We start from the raw sequence: 13,069 nt of genomic DNA, 5'->3' as shown, positions 1-13,069 counted from the left end.
TTACAAGCCAGCAAAGCACTTTAGTATGAGAAGGTTTAAAATATGAAATTCATTTGGCACAGGTTTACGGCTTGAAATATACGGCTGATAATATACAGCTGTGGGCTGGCTTCAGGGGCGGTGGGTTGGCTGACGGGGATAAGGTGCAGCTGTGGCTGGTTCTTGCTAAGTAGTTAAATAGCTCTGAGGGGCATGGAGGAGGACCTCTGGATGGAGAGGGGCTTGGAGGAAGCAGTGGGAGGAGAGTGAGAGCCAGCCCTGGGTGGAGGAGAGACAAGGAGAAGGATGCAGCAGAGGCAAGAAGCAGGGTGGACTGGCCTGAAGAGGATGAAGAAACAGCACGAGCAGTAGATGAACTTGTGAAACCTTGTGGGGCATTGGTGGCTGTGCTGGGGTGAGGTGTGCTAACTAGTTATTGATGTTAACCTGGGATGTGATGGTAAAAGCCTTGCTGCAGCTTGATGGTTCTGAGAGTGCTGTGACAGTGGAGCTTGTGGCAGGGAAGGGGCTTGACCCACGCTGCTGCTTGCTTTAAATTGCTGTGAGAGCCATAGCAGCTTTCCATCGGGGGAGAATAGCCTGGCAGCTAGAGTAGGGAGCTGGGGCTCTGAATTTATACACCTTCACGTACCTTATATACCTTTCTACAGATTGCTGTGTGATTCAGAGTATAATAATCACTCCCATTTGTACCTTGGTTTTTGCTCCACGCTGGAAGCGTGTGGCTCTGATATAAGGAGCTCCCGACAGGACAGATGTGTCAGTGATGATCTCAGGCACTGAAGTGTGACCCTAGTGCAAAATTTGTGTGGCTGATTTCTCAACTACATCAGGCTACGGGAATGTTCTGTAATAAAGAGGTAGCTCCTAAGCTGAAAATTAGTCCACACCCTCAGAGAAGACTGCTCTAAGCTACCTTCGAACTGGGTGCCTATTACTCGTGCTGCCACTAGCTTAGAAATCATTATTTTATTCTACTAAAGGTGGCACAAGCAGGTGCAAAGCAGTTTTTCTCAACACCCCATAGCAAACCCCACACCATTTTTTCTCTTCCAGCCCTACCCCTCTGTACCACAGCCACTCCTGCCCACTCGCACACCGCGCTGCCAAGGCATCTCCCTCCTGGCTTGCAACACCCCTCGCTCTTCTGGGTCTGCACGTGTACAAACTGAAGCACACACCCCTGCTAACAGATCCCTGTCCTGGATTGCCACATCCCTCTTGTTCCAAACCTGACCAAGGAACAAGATGCTGCTGCTTGATCCCACACCCCTCCGTCCCAAACCTGGCTCCTCCTGGCGATTCCATTACATGATACAGAATTCTGCAGTGATTTTTTTTTTTTTTTGTGCAGCAGGACCAGTATAAAGATTCCTTCTGCTATTTCTTTTTAGCTAACCTTTAGCTTTCCCATTTAGGCCCAGTGGTAACAGATTTGGGAATTCTGAGAGGGGCTTTTTTTGAGAGCAAAGTGTATGTGTATGCACACAGATGTGTGTATCCATGCCTGCATGGCACCTGCCGGAGTTTTGCACTCCCAGGGTGTGCCCAGATGTTCTGCTTAGACTCTGAATTCCTTCCCTCTCTTTCTTGTCCTTAGTGCTTTTTTTTCTTCACATTACCCTTTCTCAACAGGGTCCCTTGGACTGCATTATTGCATAAAATCACTGTTGCCAGTCAGCAAAGAAGCTGTATTTCCCAGGGCAGAAGACCCAGAGAAAAGGCTGAATCACGCACTGAAGGAGCCCACATGCTCCCATTCCTTGTAACCTGGCCAGTACATTAAAGCATTTAATGCACAGTTCATTTGGGTTTGGTCTACATCTCTGCAAGTTCTCCTTGTGAATGAAAAATTAAAAAAAAAAATCATCTGGCAAATCAAACAAAAGTAAGACTTTCAAAAGCATCTTGATGCTCGGCTTCCAATGATGTCAGCAGCAAACTGAAGGCTACAAGGATCCCACCTCCATGCCTGGAATCAAAACTCATTTTGTGATTTGGCTCTGTGCCTTTACACTTCTGTAAGTGAGTCTGGGTGTTTTGAAAAAGTCTTTTCCAGAGCCAACACCTAGAAATAAGAAGTAGGCAGTAACAAACTCAAATACTGGTTGAAAGCAAAAAAAAAAGGCAAACTAAACCCCCAGTCACAGCCTGTATTCAGAGCATTTTATTATTTAAAAAAGTTACAAAACAAAGCTCATTGATTATTAACTCTTGTCTTCTACAGAAAGTCGTAAACAAGATTGTAATAGAGTAAAATGCTCCTGTGCAAGCATCATAATCAAAAATAAATGTGCTATTTTATGTACACATAAGTTACCGTCAAATATTAACATTAAAACATCTCTGTTTATAAATGGACTGCAACAAAAACGCAGCACTGTTTTAATCTAAATAAATCAGATGCTTCACCTGTGACATAAAAAAAGTTATCAACCCCACTTCTTCTCTTCTAAGATTGTAAGTCTCATTTGAAATAATCCGGGTTAAGTCGAAAAGCATCTCAGCAGCATCATTCTGTGCGTTGTCCTCAATGTGCAACAGTCGTAGGTCAAGGACAGAGAGGTGCCTCGGGAGCAAAGCTGTCATCAGAGCCACCTCCTGTCGTCACCTGCTCTGTCACCCTTGGGACATCACTGACTGATAGCAGCACCCGCTCCTGAGCCTCCACTGGGAACTTTTCTGCTGACAGCCGGGCTGGCTCCGCTCTTGAGTACATCTGTGAAATGTAGATGGGCCTGCCTTAAGGCACAGGCTGATTTCCTCTCCGGGGTTTAAAAGTGAAAAGCTAGGAACGAGGACGGTCCGGGGAGCAGGAGCGCACTTCTCCCCTCCCCAGAGCCTCGTTAGGAACACAAGAGCATCGCACGGTGCCTGAAGCCAGGACACACGGATGGTTTAATAATCAGCTGGGATGAGCTGGGGGAGGCTTGCCAAGCTCAGGGGTGTAGGTGCTCGCAGATCCTGGATCCAGAATGTTTCTGTCCACAACTTTTCCGACAGCACCTGAGCATTAGGGGAGTTTCGAGTCTCCCACTCCTCCATGCACACCAACAGCCTCAGCTACTGCGTTCCCCTTCCACAGAGCTGTCCCTTGTGCACCCAAATCCATTAAGCACCACATCTGGGCGCACCTCTGGCATTTCCACCTTGCTGGGGAGTGGGGCAAGATGCAGGTCACTGCTGATGTCCATGGCAATAGTGACTCCAGAAGGGTGATCATGAGCAGAATCGTCAGCTTTTCCAGCTTCTTCTTGCACAACTCGGTAGTTTTCCAGAGTCAAGCTCACGCTGGGGATGGTAGGAGTGCGAGCTACTTTCAATGTCTTCTTTGACCTCAGCCTTTGGTAGCAGAAGAGGAGAGACAAGACCAGCGTATCTATAAGCAGCTCAAACATTTCAACCACAGACAACACTGAGGATCCAAACCACAGACTCCATTGGCTTCCCATGCTGGACAGAAGCAGATTCTCCTGTGGAAAGAATCAAAGGGCTGCGTTGCAGAGCTCTGGGAACATCAAATGGTGGCATATTGCCAGCAGGTCGGTTAGCTGCTGGCCATTGGGGGAGCAATTTGTTGTGACTGTGTTAAAATGTGACGTTTTCAAGATCCTTTTTGAAAAATCATCCCACCCCGGGGGCTGTAAATAAGGCTCCAACGATACACAGCACACCCTAACTGAGCCGTGTTGTGAGCTGGTGCAGGGCAACTTACTGAGAGTAGAGGCGACTCGTTCACAGACTGGTAGTTCAGCTGCTGGTAGAAGATGGTCACCTTGGCAATGTCCTTCCTGCGTTGGAGAAAGGGAGCAGTTAGCAACGGAGGGATTTCCACGCGTCATTCCCCTGGTGGAAGGGCCGGCTGGCATTCGCATCTGGATTTTACATGCTGATTGCCAGGACACAGATTTCCCCACTCACTCAAACTTTCTTCCTGAGGGTGTTTAACGCGAGCTTGGGAAAAGGTTACCGAAGTGACTGGCTTGCAGTGCGGTGAGGAAAGATGGGACGTGGATCAGGTGACCCTGCACATTGCTCTCTTGTCCTCCCTTCCCAGTCTAACGTCTACAAATTCTGCAAGGATGAAGAGTTAATCCATAGTTTTAAGAGGAGCACCCTCCCGCAGGGACTGACCTGTTGCTGGTGGAGTTATACCCTTTCTGATGCCTCAGAGCCTGGCGGACCCAGTCCTGCAGCAGAGTATATCTATACGTTAGTGGCAATCATGTCTCCCCAGTTTTCAGACGTTTAATATTTTGTAAATGTAGCGTTCACAAGCAATAAAATGACTACCGCAAATAATAAAAAAGGATGTAATTGACTGGATTATGACACGCCGTGAGAGCTATCAAGTGGTAACTACATTTGCCAGACTAGCAAGGAAACACCGATATTTTCGGTGTGTACAGTATTCTGGTGCTTAAATTCTGCCTTTAATGGCAACCCCACCAAATAATTTCCTCTTTTAAAATGTATCGGTTGTAGTTACAGCTACATCGTCGCCTCTTTCACGGGAATGAATTCCCCGGTCGCACAGGCTGAATGCCCGTTTACCGTCAGACCGTGTGAAACGGCAAGAGGTCACGCGCTGCCTCAGTTCCCACCGCAGCCCTGCAGCCCCTCAAACCGTGATGAGCGGGTTGTTAGACCACAGCACCCGCTGGAAGAAGCCATTCACACCGTTTTGTAGGTGGGAACTAAGGCAGTGAGGTGAATTGCTGAAGGTCAGACGGACGTTTGGATCAGAACTGGAATTAGATGTACCTCTCTAGCACCTTAGTCCGGCATCTCAACTACAGAGTCATTCCCTTGGGCTCAGGTTTTGGACCAGTTTGCTTTATTTGCTGCTTCCATTGCTGCTGCCTGAGTTTTCACCCTTAACTTCAATGTCCCAACAGCCCCAGTAAACACAGTTATCCCATCTGAGCACAGCAGCTGTCTGTATGGACTACCTGAGACTTGGCTGATGGCCATTTAGCTGTCCCGGCAGACACCTTGTACAGCGATTCCCTGATAAGATAAAAACGGAGATAACGATCACTATGACTTTTGTTACTTCAAAGTGAGTACAAGAAGGAGTTTAATAATACTAACGACTTGCCCAGAGCAGAAGCTCTGGCGGCAGCTCCTGAGAACCTTGGAAAAAGCTTTGTAAGTCAGCTTAGAAAATAAACCCAGCGGTTGCCTGAAAATTCTTCAGGTCAGGAGGAAAACTAAAACGGTTTCAAAACGCTGACAACTTTTCTTTGATGCATTCAACCCCCAAATATTTGATATTTTGCTTTAAAATCATGTCTTTCCATTTTGAAATCGACCTACAACAATAAAGGTGAATCGAGAAAAGTAATATAGATTGAAAAATGACACAGTTTGGTTTGGGCTTAATAAAATATTTTGGTGTGACTAAAATAATTTTCCCTCTCTGCTGTCATGCACACACAGATTTTTTCTTTAATTTATCTAATGCTGTCCTGTTTTCATTTTCTCAGTATTGAGGTTCAAACACCAAACTGAAACCTCTGGTTCAGCAAATGCCAAGATCCAGTTGGCCAGCCACTCCATACATTTTCCATGAAGTTCCCTACATTTCCACGGGTGGAATTTTCCTCTGCAAGCTGGTGTTTATTGTGCTCTCCTTCTGTGACCTACCGGCAAGGCTTGGGGCACTGGTCAAAACAATTCAGGTGGTGATTTCTGAGCCTGTTGTACAGCTGGTAGAAGCAGTGACCTGGGGAAAGAAAGGGGAGGAAGGCGCTCAGACATCTCCTCAGGGGATGGAAGGCTACCAGATGGAAGGCTACCAAACCCTCTGCCCTCACGTGGCCTTCCCGAGCACACAGAACCCTTCCAGAGAGACCCAGCTTTCCTCAGTGTCACTTTAGGATGGTTCCAGGTAGTGCAGGTGCCTTCCCTGGAAGGATCTGCTGAGGACAGGACATCCAGAAAACCCAGAGAAGTTCTTCAAAGCTTTGTTTTACACCAGCACAGCCACCAAGATCAGTAACATGAAAGAGCTCAACGCTGTATTAACGCCCTTTGTAATGGGGTGCTTGATAGCATCAAGATGTTTTCTTGATACCCATGCAAACGCCCAGAGAGGTGGCTGCCCTCTGGCAGGATTCAGTGATGCGAGGAAATAGTCTAAGCAGAAAACAGGCACCAAGTAGCAGGGCAGTGACCTGAGTCCCGTCAGCAGCAAGTATTGCAGGACGGTGTCCCCTTCCGACCGGGACAAGCCAGCAGCCGTTTGCCCTTACCCCATGCAGGCTGCTTATTGTAGTCACAGTACTCAGCGCCGGGAGGCAGCGGGTAGTAGTAATAGCCACAGCCACATTTTTGAACCATTATGTGCTGAAAGCAGGAATGCAAACAAGCCTGGAAAATAAAGAAAGCATAAAAGATTGGATAAGCTGGAAAATCTCAAGTGCCTAAATTTCCAGTCTGCAGCACGCAGCTCCTAGGGGACACCGTACGGATTCTGTTGCTGCAAAAAGATGCCAGCCATGACTCGAGCATGATGATGGAAAAGGCTTTCAATTTTCATCCCTTTACCTCTGAAAACAGTGTTGAACACAGCGAGACAGAATTTTCCCCAGCTCCCTTTATCATTACGCCTGGGAACATCTCAGTTAAACAGCCCAAACATCTAGAGCCAGGAGCAACTACTGACACAAATAAAAACTTGATGGCCCAAGAACGTACTAGGAGAACAGACTGGCTCCTCCACCGTCTCACTGCCTGATGGCTCTTGTGTTACCAGAAGGGAAGAGCCCCAGTGTCTGGGACTGAGGAACCCCCACTCTGTCTTACAAGACACATTTCAAGTTGTAACACCCCATTTGTCAGCTGCTTTTCAGAGGGGCGTGAATCTCTCTGTTCTCTCCAGCAATGAACCTGCTGATTTGTAAAAGCTCTCTGGAGAGTAAGGTGTGACTCGCTAGCTATTTATCCACTCCGAAGAAGCTGGGGCCTCAGTCAGCCACTCTGACAGTACCTGCAGGGTGTAGGAGTTGTTGTACAGGAGTTTAACATTCACATCATTGCCATTAGTCGTGCATTTCCCATAATTGCCACCCAGGCGATTCACCTCATCCTGTGGACACAGAAAAGAGGCCTGAGTGATTAGGAGCTGTAATTGGACCTAGCCATCACCATAAAAACTGATCAGGATGGAGCATCATATAAAGGACAGGAAGCGTAGTAATACATGAGCTGTATCTTGCTAATAAAACATATACATATGCATATGAAACATATGAACAGGGCAAAGGCAGGAGGGTGCAGGTGGTCAGTTGCTATGGTTCAGCTGACAAGCTGTAACTCATCGTGTCGAAATAACTAAATCACTTCCAAGTATTTGTTCTCATTCTAATATACGCACGCAGCGCCCTGCGTAGAGCTGTAAGAACGAGATGTCAGAGGTGTAAGAGGCTCAGTGTAAAACAAACCAGTCCCCAAAGTATTAAGGACCAAAAGGCCACTTGCACATTTGGAATAATTTTGTTTTACCCGTGGGAACCTGAGCACAGTGAAGAGAGAAAAGGGGCTTGCATAAATACACACACGCAGCCAAGAAGTGAACATAAGCGTCGCACGAGTCTGTCATATGAGTCAGTGTTCAGCTCCTCGCAGCTTTCCGCGGCCAGAAAGAAAAGAAACAACGCTCTTGGGCAAGCGGCTAACCTGCTGAATGCCTATGGTAGTTGCAATGCCTGGTCTGATGTCAAAGCCTTCATGCTCGAGGAATGGCGTCTGGTTGTGGTTGTGTATCATCACTTTCACCCCCGCTACTGTAGACAGGAGTGGGATGTGATCCTTCTGCTCTGCTCTCAGGATAAGGGAAAGGCCTGTAAACCACAGAAAAGGGAAGCCTAGAACAACTTGTTTTGAGCCAAAGTAGGAATACTGCTACATCTGGAATTCTCAGGACTGAACAAGAGCCATTCTTTCTCCTTAGAGACCTGGTGAGTGGTCAGGTAGCGACTGCCCGAGGCTGTTCCAAAACTGTAATAACACTCTGCTTGAAAACTAAAATAATATTCTGCTTGATATCAGTGAGGATAATAGCTGATATGGCTATTATATACACATGGTTATATATAATTTATGCCACCAGACTAGAAGAGAGGGCTAATGTCAGCAAGTCACGTACAGAAGACATATTTAATTCATAGCCAAACGATATTAACTGTAGCTCTTCCTCCCACCTTTTGCCAAATAACGTACCGTAAGGAATTCCTGGTTTTGTAGCTGTCCAAAAAGGGTCCGTTCCCTTGCTGTTAAAAGTATAGCAGCTTCCAAAGACTGGGTGGTGAAAGTGAACATAGTCACTGAAATCAAAAGAGATTTTGATGGGGTTTAATTCTGAGTGTAGCAATACTTCTACTCCTATGTAGGATGTGGTTTGTGTGTGTGTGTGTGTAGGTACAGGAGTGTCTATGGGAAAGAGTTGTTAATTCACTGGAGACAAGGAAAAAAATCAGGTGCCCAGGGGTTCATTGCTCACCTACGGTTACAGCCAGAGCAGCAAACACAGGAGACAAATTCAGAGCTCTGACCTGTTTTCCTTCCACCCAGTAGACTAAATTTTTCCCTGCTTGTTCCAACAACCAGGAAGGTTGAAGTTCTGTGCTCTAATCAGTAGGAGAAACACCATTTCCATGCTCTAATCAATAGAAGAAACAGATCCTCTCTTTCCTTGTTTTCTTAAAATTACACCACTTATGATCATGCTGACCTTTCCTGGCCAAGTCAGCCTCCACATTCCGCCAGTTCACAGAAGAATTGGGTAAACACATGCACAAAAGTGACGATGCTCACCACCAAGTGCACAGATGGAGACACATTACATGAGAGCATCAGAAACACTAAGTGCAGAAGAATGTGCCTCCAGCAAAGCTAAACCAGGCCATTATCTCATAAAATGATCTACAAAAAACTTTGTGGACCCCTCTCCTCTTTGCTGAAAGTGCTCAGAAAACCACTTCCATCTGCCTTCTGCTTATTCTGTGTCATCGATGAGTGCACTGCTCTTGGTACAAGCCATCAGCTGACAGCAAGCAGGCCAGCAAACGGCTCGCGTGCCCGAGGCACAGCGTTGTCTTGGGTGGTGCATGTCAGCTGGAAGAGCTTCCAGCAGCAGAGACCGTAAGCATGCAGGAACATGGTGTCACACCTTAGCCTCGGGTGCGTGCAGCAGGCTCCCTTCCTTGCCTCTAGGGACAAACGGATGCAAAAGGCCACCTGACCCTTTTGGTATTCACCTCGTTCTTCAGGCAGAATAGTTGAGAACAATCCTTGTGCTCAGGGGCCAAGTGCTACATCTGAGTCATGAGAGCCTTCTTCCACTTCCCTCCCTGCTTTTCATAGTTACAGCAAAAAGAGATCCCACTTTCATCCCTTGGATAGCTGAGGATTCCTGCTCCTTTCCTCCCATGCAGCTCAACATTCACCATTTACCACTCAATGCATCTTTGTACCACTAAAGGTTTAATTCCGGCTGAATTTCTCTTGGGTTTCTTTGCCACCCTAAGACACTCACGCGCAGCCAGAGAAGCCAGCCGTGGCAGAACACGAATTTCCAAGTTCCTAGCCCCGTGCTCCGATCATGAAAGGCTGTTCTTCCTTTCAGTCAGATGTCCAACAAGGGCCAGGCGGTGCAGTACGCCACGAGGTTCAGCGCCTGCACTGCTGAAGGCGTGGGGTCAGCTCAGTCCCCCCCACCCTTCAGCTCTGCTGAAATCACAATGAACACCTCAAGAAATACCATACCTGGGTCTGCAGGGCTCCCCGTCATACTGGCAGGAGTAGACCATATCTTCAATTTGCTCCTCATGATCAGAAATGTTGATTATAACTGGTAGCTGGGACATGATATTCATGTAGTGAAACCTGTACCATTCAAGAATTGCATCCATCCCGGAGGAATAGGTCTTGTAGAAGCAATTCCCACCTGTGGCGTTGCACTGGAAGAAAAGAAGAGATGGAGCCATTCAGCACAGGACAACAGGGGTTGGGGGTAAAGGCAATACTGGATACAGGGGCAAGGGGAACCTCTATTTTTCCAGAAAGCAAAGGTTTTGATCATTGCATTTATCAAAGAGTCACTGAATGGGAGGGACCTCTGGAGAGCATCTTGTTACATGCTAAGCACCTTCTCTCCTTGAAGCTGAATATAGGGGTGCTGCTTCACCTGGAGGGGATAAGTGCAGGGGAAAAGAGGCAGGAGGAGAGAGCAGACGGGCAAACTCAAGTACCTTGGGAGAAGGAAGGACAGGGCTGGTGGGAATTCTCTACAACCCATGAATCATGAACCACGTCCTAAGACACAGACACTTTCTTTGTCCTTTCTCAGGCCTTAGACAGATGAACACTCCCAGATTCTGGTGGCAGTGTGCCTGGTGAAGGACTTCGGGATAGGGCAAGATGATTATAATCAGGCAAAAATTGCTGGCCTTTCTAGCCACATTGATGTCTCTCTCATAGCTTCTGCTCTTACCTACACTAACCCTGGTTTTGATATGAAGAACCTGAAGCATTTCCATTCTTCTCCAAAGTCACAGATATGTATTTGTTGTATTCATCCTCTGGATTTGTTATTGCATTCTTGTTTTACCTGCAGCATTTCTAGTGCCCCCAGTACCGCAGCTGTTAGACACCGAGGGAACCCTCCCTTGTTGTTTCTCTGTCCGTTCTAGGCTCACTGCGAAGCCTTGATGTTTTGTGTATTTTTGGAAAGGGGTACAATGATTTCCATAGCCTGCTGCTACCACCCCCTACCGAATTTGTCCCTGCCAGAAGGTCTTTACAAGCGGGTGGGCTGTGTAAGATCATTGATGTTGCTGCTGTTTCACATCCCAAGAATCCTAGCAATCAGCACAGACTGTTACAGGCAGGGGTGGACTCTCCAAGCTGTCATTACACAGCACTGAAATATTTTTTTTCACTCTTTTTTTCTTCTTTGAGGGCACCTAGTGAGATGTCAGGGCTCTGAGTGCCCTGTTATGCCTTAACGGCCCTGAGCAGCCTCACCTGGGCTCTGCCCATGGGCTCAGGAGCTCACTTAAGCCCAGCCCAGGGCTAGCAGCCCCTCTTTGTGCTGGGGGGTAGAGCTGCTGCATCCCAGCCAGGCTCCTGCGGTGCTCCTGCCTCACCGTGGACCCCGTTGATCCAGTGGGCTAGCTGATCCTCAACCTGCCTCATCACCGTGGACTTGTCTGATGAGATGGACTTATGGTTGGACCCAGCCACCATCCGTGAGCTTTCCCTGCTTGCTTGCTTGGGTACCATGGGATGGGTTCCCACTCTGCCCTGCCGGCAGGCTCCTTTGCCCCATCCCTGGGGGAGCAGCCGGCCCTCGCCACTCCTGTCTGTAGCCAGGTTAAAATCCCAAAGAGGACGTGCACTTACCAGCCTGAAGCCCACGCTGGAATGTTTCTTCCCTGCCCTGTTATTGTGGTCAGGCATTCTCAAGAGTGAGAAGTTTTGGCTCAGCTTGAAGCTAGGTCTGCTGAGATTGCCTATGCTTGACAGGTCTTTCACGTGGATGTTTTTCTCGTTCACGTGGAATAAGCTGGCTGATACGTTGATGCCGTACAAAAAAGCAATCGATTCCTCTGCCATGTGATCCAATTGAACCAAATGTTCACTAACCAGTTCAAACCTGCAAGGAAAAGAAATATTAGTTATTTGTGAAAACCTATTTTCTATTAGACCAAAGCACTTTATTTTATGTACCCTCACAGCACCTACGGAAAGGCTGCTCTCCTGGTCTCTGCGGGCCTTGATGTCTGTGTGAGAAAAGCCAGCAGTCACAGTGCCTATGCTTAGCATACCTAACCTCAATAAATTTATTTATTAGGAGCTCCAAAGGTGAATTTCCAGTTGCTGGATTCTCCACTGAAAACCTCAGAACCTGTAGCTGTGCACAAACTAGCCTTTCTGTCAGCCAGTTAAATAATTATTCAAAGGAAATTACATAATTCCTTTAGTATGTAATTTGAAACATCTCAATAATTTGTTGCTACCGTGTGAGCCTTGTTTGACAAGCAGAGCCACACAGACTTCCACAGACAGTATATTGTTTCCTTAAAGACATTCTGTGATAAGAGAAACCAAGCAGAATAAGCTCTAACATGCATGGTTCCAGAAATCCGTAGTCCGGTTAGGAATAAAACCACAAAGTACCCATGTTTTTCAGGGAAAGGCTGTTTTTATCAGAGCATAAAATCAGTTAGCAGCTTGCACCAAGTCACAAGGTAGAGTTCCCTCTATCCTGACTCAGTGTGTGAAATAAATTGTACATGCTGTTGCACAATTCCCAACAAGATTTTTATCTTAAAACCAGTTTGGAAATAACAATAGTCCCTTTCCACCTCTGTGAGGCAGAGAGACCTCCCTCTACCTTCAGCCTTCCAGGGCTGCAGCCATAAGGATGCTGATGCTCCCTGAACCCTCGTGGACCGTAAAGATACGGCTGCAGCCAAGGGGAGAGTGCAGGTTACCTGTATGGGTCCAGATTGCAGATGGTAATTGCTGGAAACATCTTGGGCTCGGAATGCATTGACATGGTCAGGACAACAGGGTAGGCCCAGTACTGGCTGAACATCAGTGCAAATTGCCAGTACAACATGCCGAAGCTGGCAAGTAAAAGCAGAGTCCAAAAAGCTGTTTTCATCCTATTGCTGCCCGAGCACACGAGGCGGATAGTGCCGTGGATCGTTGTGTTCTTACAGAAGAATTCAAACATATCCTTGAAGGAATCGTAAAACTCAATCAAGCCTTCTTTCTTCTCCTCTTCTCTTGCCGCTTCCTGCTCCATCCTTTAAGTCTGTTTCTGTTCAATAAAAAATTAAATCTTATTAGCGTGTTAGAAAGACCGCAGCCAACCGATGGGCTCTTTCAAACAGGGCACCGATGAGTTTGTTATGAGCAAAAGCTGAAAATAACTGTGAGGTGAGACTCATCCGTCTTTCCAGAGTTTGGACACAGGGAAGCAACCAAGAGGTCAAACATCCCGCGCAGCGCTGCCCCAGTAACTCGGGGCGTGCTGCCGCACTTCCACTATGAC

At 47.2% G+C, this 13,069-nt stretch overlaps 1 protein-coding gene across 1 annotated transcript; it reads right to left on the bottom strand.

The window, feature by feature from the left end:
* Positions 1-2,122: 2,122 nt before the first annotated feature.
* SCNN1D (sodium channel epithelial 1 subunit delta) lies at positions 2,123-12,825 on the bottom strand. The gene is made up of 12 exons (XM_040587223.1): positions 12,504-12,825; positions 11,410-11,662; positions 9,772-9,965; positions 8,227-8,330; positions 7,684-7,847; positions 6,995-7,093; positions 6,258-6,375; positions 5,650-5,728; positions 4,953-5,010; positions 4,135-4,190; positions 3,716-3,791; positions 2,123-3,473 (listed from the first exon to the last, which is right to left on the bottom strand). Exons 1-12 carry the CDS (start codon positions 12,818-12,820, stop codon positions 3,060-3,062), a joined length of 1,932 nt encoding a protein of 643 aa, XP_040443157.1. The 5' UTR covers positions 12,821-12,825; the 3' UTR covers positions 2,123-3,059.
* Positions 12,826-13,069: the final 244 nt, after the last annotated feature.

This window comes from Falco naumanni, chromosome 3 (genome assembly GCF_017639655.2).
Source record: "Falco naumanni isolate bFalNau1 chromosome 3, bFalNau1.pat, whole genome shotgun sequence".
NCBI lineage: Eukaryota > Metazoa > Chordata > Aves > Falconiformes > Falconidae > Falco > Falco naumanni.
Note: the sequence above shows the minus strand (reverse complement) of the source record. Positions and strands in the feature narration are given on the sequence as shown.

Coding starts and splice junctions, on each gene's coding strand:
- SCNN1D (XM_040587223.1), bottom strand. CDS start 12,820: ATGGAGCAGGAAGCGGCAAGAGAAGAGGAGAAGAAAGAAGGCTTGATT. Junction 9,966..11,409: donor CCAGCGTGGGCTTCAGGCTG/GTAAGTGCACGT, acceptor CTTTTCTTCCAG/TGCAACGCCACAGGTGGGAA. Junction 8,331..9,771: donor GGGGAGCCCTGCAGACCCAG/GTATGGTATTTC, acceptor TTTTGATTTCAG/TGACTATGTTCACTTTCACC.